Source organism: Neophocaena asiaeorientalis, unplaced genomic scaffold, assembly GCF_003031525.2.
Source record: "Neophocaena asiaeorientalis asiaeorientalis breed wild unplaced genomic scaffold, Neophocaena_asiaeorientalis_V1.1 scaffold226, whole genome shotgun sequence".
Taxonomy (NCBI): domain Eukaryota; kingdom Metazoa; phylum Chordata; class Mammalia; order Artiodactyla; family Phocoenidae; genus Neophocaena; species Neophocaena asiaeorientalis.
In genome coordinates this window covers 6,000,943-6,008,957 of record NW_020173037.1, presented here as the reverse complement: position 1 = coordinate 6,008,957, position 8,015 = coordinate 6,000,943, and the positions used below count along the sequence as shown (strand labels likewise).

General features: G+C 41.6%; 1 protein-coding gene across 1 annotated transcript in view; it reads left to right on the top strand.

Moving 5' to 3' along the window:
• The window catches only part of NSMAF (neutral sphingomyelinase activation associated factor), a 107,556-nt gene that overhangs the window by 84,850 nt on the left and 14,691 nt on the right, over positions 1-8,015 (top strand). Inside the window, exons 17-22 of the mRNA XM_024742566.1 lie at positions 173-244; positions 1,937-2,045; positions 4,033-4,209; positions 5,244-5,323; positions 6,211-6,301; positions 6,400-6,463. Coding sequence (XP_024598334.1) covers positions 173-244; positions 1,937-2,045; positions 4,033-4,209; positions 5,244-5,323; positions 6,211-6,301; positions 6,400-6,463 — 593 coding nt within the window. The remainder of the gene's footprint in view (positions 1-172; positions 245-1,936; positions 2,046-4,032; positions 4,210-5,243; positions 5,324-6,210; positions 6,302-6,399; positions 6,464-8,015) is intronic.

Here is an 8,015-nt window from a genome sequence, read left to right as displayed (position 1 = left end):
AAGCTAGTGAAAAGGGCAGACCGGCGTGTAAAGTGAGGCGCGCCCTGTTCTCAGAGCTCACTTTCCAGGTGTTCAGGTGCGACCCGTCAGGAAGTTAAGGTGGGGCAGCTGAAGGGCAGCTTCTAATTGTGTCAGAATCTTGACATTTGAGATTGTCTTTCTACTTTTAAAGAAACCCATGGTCCAGATAACACTCCACGACGTCCGCCGCATTTACAAGAGGAGACATGGTCTCATGCCTCTGGTGAGTTCGAGGGGAACATCCCCTCTAGAGGATGACTGTCTTATCTTCAGTTTGGCCAGTGGTTTACTGGCCTGCACCCACCTCGGGCTCGTCTGAAAGACGCGGGTGTTTGTGTTGCGAGCAGAGGGGCCGTGAGGCCCGCAGCCCCTTCTTTTGGCTGCGCTGGAAGTTTATCAGGAGCGACTCTTTCTGTGGGGGGAGGGCTGTTGGGAAAAAAGGCTTTGGCTCCAAGAGCAGGGGGGCTCAAGTGCCCTTGAGTTTCTCCCTGCCAAGTTCTCAGGGTCCTCCTGGGCTTGTGTGGGGATAATGGACGCAGAACCGGTCCAGTTACAGCAGCGAGGTCTCCAAGCAAAGTTTGGAAGCTGCGACAGCAGCTCTCAGTGGAACTGTAGTATCCTCACGGTTAACTTGTATTAATTCAGCCTTCAGGCTTGCTGAGAGGGAGAAATGGATAAAATAACCATTTCAGTCACTTAGGCGGCCCTCCCCGCCATTTTCCTGAATAAACCCGTGTCCACACTTCTGTGAGTCTCACACGCTTATTGTAGAAACCAGTCGCCACGGAAGGTGTGACTCCAAGGGGTTTTAGCTTGACATCGATATAAATCTATTTGTTCTCCTTCAGAGACTAACCAGTGAGTTGGTGGCATGACAAGAGTATTGTGGTTATTTAAGCATCTCATCTCGGTGTTTTGTATTTATGAAATTTAACCGTTTTCCTGCCTATTTTACTTAAAAGGCAATTCTCCATTTCCAGTGCCAACAGAGGATTAGGGAAACAGATTCTATGAAAAATCTCCTCCTCCTTTGGGTATAGAGATGCAGTCAGAAAAAGAAGAAACTGGCATTGATTAAGTACCTTCTGCCTACTGGGCAATCTATGTACAATATTCGTTTATCAGCGCCATCCCTGTGAGGTAGATGATACCCTACTTTACAAAGGAATCGAGACTCTAGGAGTTCACTCCCTCGGTTCCCTCACTAGTAGCGCTGGAAGCCTGTATCTGAACCTAGGACAGCGCTGCGCTTTCATCCTTTCTCTGTCTATTCCTGTCCCGTCTCGGCTTCACCCTCACAACATTCACACAGCTCATAGTTTTCTTAAAATAATTGCATCCTACTAATTAAATGAGTTATTCGATTATCAGTTTAAGTTGACATCATTATGACTTAATTTGTAAAAGAAAGCTAAACCTTTGTCTCTGAAGAAGATAGGTGGAGACGTGGATTAGTCAATTTTGAATTTCAACATAATAAACTCACAGATGCTGTCATCCTAAAGATCCTCAGGGTCAAAAGGGATTTTGTAAAGTTTAGCTGAGACACATGTCTTGTCCTTATAAATCAAATTTTTTGCTGGGGAATATGCATACAAGACCTACAAATAAAAAATGCAGGGGCTTCCCTGGTGGCACAGTGGTTGAGAGTCCGCCTGCCGATGCAGGGGACACGGGTTCGTGCCCCGTTCCGGGAAGATCCCACATGCCACGGAGCGGCTGGGCCCGTGAGCCATGGCCGCTGAGCCTGCGCGTCCGGAGTCTGTGCTCCGCAACGGGAGAGGCCACAGCAGTGAGAGGCCCGCGTACCGCAAAAAAAAAAAAAAAAAAAAGCAAGTGTTTAGTTGAAAGGCTTTTGTACTTGCGTCACTCACATTGAGATACCGTTTGTTTAATTCTCTTTCTGGACTTGTAGGGCTTGGAAGTGTTTTGCACAGAAGATGATCTGTGTTCTGACGTCTACCTGAAGTTCTATGAACGTCAAGACCGAGATGACCTCTATTTTTACATTGCTACATACCTAGGTTTGGTGCTCACTCTTCATTGTATCTGTTCGCGTGAAGGTGGTTCAACTCCCGAGTAACTGGGATGGGAAGTGAGAGGAGAGCAATTCTGTATCTGAAATCAGCTCTCTGTGGTTCTACTTACTTCTCCTCAGTAACTACAGTTAGCAGAATGGCATACTGAAAATTAAGGGAAATATAAATGAAATTTGGTAATAGTTCAATCCTGTGTTTTAAAAACTTTTGATAAATATATTTAAATGTTTTTTTGTATCTTAACCCCCAAGTTGAATGGATTTTATAAGAATCCACCTAATTATTTTTATGTCCAGTCCTGTCTTATGTTAGTTTATGTAAACCAGGACTCAGTTTCTTCATGTGAGACAGTGAGTTACCCAGTCATGTGTCTGTGATCATTAATTGTGGTCTTAATCTCAAAGCCGGAAAACGGTACAAAAGGAACACAGGAACCTTCTATGCTCAGTATGGAACCGTGGGACTCAGTTTGCTTACAACTAATATTTCCTCAGTCTTCCATGGGAAATGTGAATTTTCCCACTTTCATCAGAGAGAACACCTGTATTTTTCTTTTCAAGCATAAACATACTAAGTTGTATGGTTGAATTAAATTATTCTTGTTTTCAAAATTGCCAGGTGACTAGAATGGAATTTTAAAAAATCAGTGTTGGGATTTTATTAATACCATCTTAGTTTGCTGTTCTCGTGTGCAGTGAGGTCATTTATGAGATGTGTAGTGACTTATTCCCTTAGAAAAGGTTTTCTCTCAAGGAGGAATAGTTTATTTTCAATAAAGAACATATTTTACAGTAGGTTTGAGTTCATTTTTTTTTTCTTCTCACACTAAGCTGTTCAGTTTAACTTAGTGCTTAAGTATAGCTTTGGTATAAGTGTACTGTTATCTCCTGCCTCCTGATTTAATTTTTTTCATTTAATTTTTCTAACTATAACAAGATGACAACAAAAAACTCAACTTTCATGGTGAGTCCTAAAATCTCAAGTCAAAAAACTTGCCATGGCCTAAAAGGTCTGCTTCTGTGAAGCGTCTGTTCTCTCTGAGTTCATTGCTGAGATGGTTCAGACTTTCTCTGAGACGTTCTGAGAGTGGAAAATCAGAGGATAAGTGTTTTGAGTTTTTAAGCCCTTTCCTGGTCGCTGATTAGAGAAGAAACTTGGCAAAGTGTATAAGAATAAATATTGAGTCAGCAAATGAGCTAGACAAGTTTGATGCAGCCAGTACAAAGCTGAAAGCAGAATTTTCTAAACAAAATAGAACAGTTGACTCATTTTACAGGAAAGTTATCACTGGTGCCACACCATCTGTGGTTCCATCTTTCCTGAGGTTATTTCTGGGGGCTCTTTCTGGTCCTTCTAGTTTGAGAATTCTGACAGATACTTGTTTTCTCCTTCAGCAGTTTCTATGCTTTTCCTGATTCCTCACTTGCATAAATAATACGTAGTCAGTGACAAATTAGCCGTAGTGTACCCCGCTTCCAGATCTGAAAGAAAACTAAAAGATTGTTTCGTTTTACTTTCATAAGAAATGGAGGAAATGAGCTTTTACAGATGGTCATGGCTTCTTAAAGGCATTAAAACTCAAGCACGTTTGGAAGGATTCTTTGTTAGCACATATTGTAGACTATATATAAATATTGCAAATGTTACATATATTACCATGTCATATTTACGTATTTGCTCCATACTTTCATATTTGTTTTATATCATATATTTCACAGATGTGATATGTTTTATATCATACATTTAATAATTTCCCTCCTGGATCTTGGAGATGCTTGTTCATACTTGACAGAACAACTCTTCGGTAAAAGCAAACTGTAGCCTACTTTTCTTGTTTTAAAATGTACTTTTCAAAAATGGGTTGACGGGTCGACACTGAAAAGCCTCTGTAGCGCCTTCACATGTTGAGTGACCGCTGCCCGCACACGTGGAGCTCAGTGTGACCCGGGCCTGCCCTCACCTGTCCCCCCAGAGCACCACGTGGCGGAGCGCACGGCCGAGGGCTACACGCTGCAGTGGCAGCGCGGGCTTCTGTCCAACTACCAGTACCTGCTGCACCTCAACACGCTGGCCGACCGCAGCTGCAACGACCTCTCCCAGTACCCCGTGTTCCCCTGGGTCGTCGGCGACTACAGCAGCTCCGAGCTGGGTGCGTGCCACAGAGCCGGGCTTTTAGAGCAAAGAACACCTTCCCTCTTAGAACCACGTTGTGGTTCGTGAACAGAGTAGAACCCGTTTGATCTTATTACTGACGATGGCCCGTCTCCATGCCACGATACCGGATGGGTGTCATGGGAATGACGTGTGTTCTATATGTTTTCTCTACTGTGTCTGAATTTTTTTTAATTCTAAAAGTACTCACATACTTCTTGAAAGCCACACCCAGAAGACATGCATGGGATCTTCAGCCAGTGTTACCACTGCTACCAAATAAGTACTATGTTTTCAAATACTTTAAGTTTTCACTTTGAAAATTGCGCCTCAGGTTACCGTATTATTTTTCAATTCACATGAAAACATGTGATTACCAAACGTAATAGCTGTTCATTAAAGAACACTTAGAAAGTACTGAAACACTCAGAGAAGGAAATAAGGCGCATCAGTAATTACATTACCGAGAGAGAACCATTTTAACTTTGTGGTATATATACTTCTTTCTCTCTCTTAAATTATTTTACCAAAAATGTGATTGTACTGTCATTTTATTTTGTAATGTCTTAAAATTAGATATTGTGAACACTGAATTACTTTTGACAGTTCGCTGACTGCACCCTTGTAGTTGAAAGAGGTAACAGATTTTCTAGGAATATAATTTATTTGATAATATCAGGTCCCCAGTTCTCAAATTATGCTGTTATCACAGAATAATAATATTCACTATAATTCAAACTTAAAAAGTAAATTTTGGTAGAATAATGGCTTTTGAAATTTGTTTATTTTTCGTTGTTTTACTTGGAATATAGTTTTTTTGTCAGTAGGTCTTCAAATTCTAACCTTTACAGCTATATTAATAATCATCAGAAATATTCATTCTAATGGATCTGTCTCAGTTTTTAAAAAGCTATTTATTATTTGGAAATAAATGTGTGCATGTGAATTCATTCAGGGAGATAATGTTATTAAGGGTAAGCTTGTTTGCTTTATTTATTGTAAGTAATTTTTTAAAATTTATTTCTTTTATAGATCTGTCAAATCCAGGAACCTTCCGGGATCTCAGTAAGCCAGTAGGGGCCCTCAACAAGGAACGTCTGGAGAGGCTGCTGGTACGTGGACTCAGGGATTCCTGGTGTCTAAGCAACCCGGGAGCTTTGGCATATGTTTTGATTGTTTTTGTTGGTTTTTTTAAATTCACTCTGTGGCCACACCACACAGCACGTGGGATATTAGTTCCCTGACCAGGGATTGAACCCCCTTCCCCTGTGTTTTTATAGTACCTGAAACTCGTTTCTTCAAGACTTAGGGGAAGTATATCTGGAGAGACCGAAGTCTCTGAGCGTATTCTCTCTCCCTCTGCCCTCTGCCCGCTGCCTTCCTTCCCCTGTGAATTTAGCGGCTCACCATCTGCATTTCTGCTTACAATTCAGGAGGCAGGAAGCTGAGCCGATCACAGGTTCACCCATTTATTTTCACGAAGGTGCTCTCTGATGAACTGCACAAGAGATGCATAAAATTTCTTCTTTTCAGTCCTGCTCCGGCAGACATTGTTACCATGAGGCCAAGAACACCAAGATACTTGTTGCAAGAATGCTGTGATTACTCAGATTTTCACCCCTTTTTTTTTTTAATTTTTATTTATTTATTTATTTGCGGTATATGGGCCTCTCACTGTTGTGGCCTCTCCCGTCGCGGAGCACAGGCTCCGGACGCGCAGGCTCAGCAGCCATGGCTCACGGGCCCAGCCGCTCCGCGGCATGTGGGATCTTCCCGGACCGGGGCACGAACCCGCGTCCCCTGCATCGGCAGGCGGACTGTCAACCACTGCGCCACCAGGGAAGCCCCCCCTCTTTTTTATCTTCTCCTTTTCCTCTTTAGGAGAGAAATTAGGGGCTAGAATGTGTCCAGGCCACGATTTCCTTAGGCTTTTACTACTGGAGTCGGTTATTGTCTTCACAGCCAACGCTCAGCAGGACTTTTTCTCTCTGTGTTGTAGACACGCTACCAGGAGATGCCGGAGCCCAAGTTCATGTACGGCAGCCACTACTCCTCCCCAGGCTACGTGCTGTTTTATCTGGTCAGGATTGGTAAGATTCCTCGCCGTCTCTCCCAGGGACACGTTATTTCACGTGGACTCTTCAGTGGTTTTGTGATCTTGCTTAACTCTGACTTTTTTCCCCTCTAGCACCAGAGTATATGCTGTGTCTGCAGAACGGACGATTCGACAACGCAGACAGAATGTTCAACAGGTTCGGCATAAATGCCTCACTTAGCACTTTTTAAACTTTCTCATTATGCAAATGCAATACGTTCTTTTCAAAAAACCAGATTTAAACAAAAATGGAAGGAAATGAATAACACCACTACAGTAATTGTTGTATGTATTCCTCTCAGGCTTTGTGTAGTCGTGTGTGTGTGTAAATGTGAGAACATATTTTATTTTTTAACATCTTTTTTTTTCTTTTTGATATTTGTTCAATTGTGTAAGTATTATATATATTTTTTAACATCTTTATTGGAGTATAATTGCTTTACAATGGTCTGTTAGTTTCTGCTGTATAACAAAGTGTATCAGCTATACGTATACATATATCCCCATATCTCCTCCCTCTTGCATCTCTCTCCCACCCTCCCTATCCCACCCCTCTAGGTGGTCACACAGCACCGAGCTGATCTCCCTGTGCTATGCGGCTGCTTCCCACGAGCTGTCTGTTTTACACTTGGTAGTGTATATATGTCCATGCCACTCTCTCACTTCGTCCCAGCTTACCCTTCTCCCTCCCCATGTCCTCAAGTCCATTCTCTACGTCTGCGTCTTTATTCCTGTCCTGCCCCTAGGTTCTTCACAACCATTTCTTTTTTTTTTTAGATTCCATATATATGTGTTAGCATACGGTATTTGTTTTTCTCTTTCTGACTTACTTCACTCTGTATGACAGACTCTAGGTCCATCTACCTCACTACAAATAACTCAGTTTTGTTTCTTTTTATGGCTGAGTAATACTCCATTGTACATATGTGCCACATCTTCTTTATCCATTCATCTGTTGATGGACACTTAGGTTGTTTCCATTTCCTGGCTGTTGTAAATAGAGCTGCAATGAGCATCGTGGTACATAACTCTCTTTGAATTATGGTTGTCTCAGGGTATATGCCCAGTAGTGGGATTGCTGGGTCGCACGGTAGTTCTATTTTTAGTTTTTTAAGGAACCTCCATACTGTTCTCCATAGTGGCTGTATCAATTTACATTCCCACCAACAGTGCAAGAGGGTTCCCTTTTCTCCACACCCTCTCCAGCATTTATTGTCTATAGATTTTTTGATGATGGCCATTCTGACTGGTGTGAGGTGATACCTCTTTGTAGTTTTGATTTGCATTTCTCTAATGATTAGTGATGGAGAACATATTTTAAATAGAGTATTGTTGTCCTGCCTTTTGTACTTTATAGCCTTTTGTTAGATCTTAAAGTTTTCCCCGTATTATTGGATGTTCTTCAAAACGGTGATTTTTTTTTTAAATTAATGTATCACATCCTAACATATGCCATAATTTAACTATTTTAACTGTTTCTCTATGGTTGGACACCTAGGCTGTTTCCAACATTTCATTATTCTAAATAATCTTGCTATGAATTGAATACAGTCCCTGTCAGTGTCTAAATAATTATTTTTTTTTATAAAGGTAATCTTTTCTTAGCCCCAAAAATCAGAATATGAAGAAAATAAATTTCAGGTGGCACCTGACCACACTGAGATAACACTCATTGTTCATCTTTTGGTCTGTGTCTTTCTAGTCTTTTT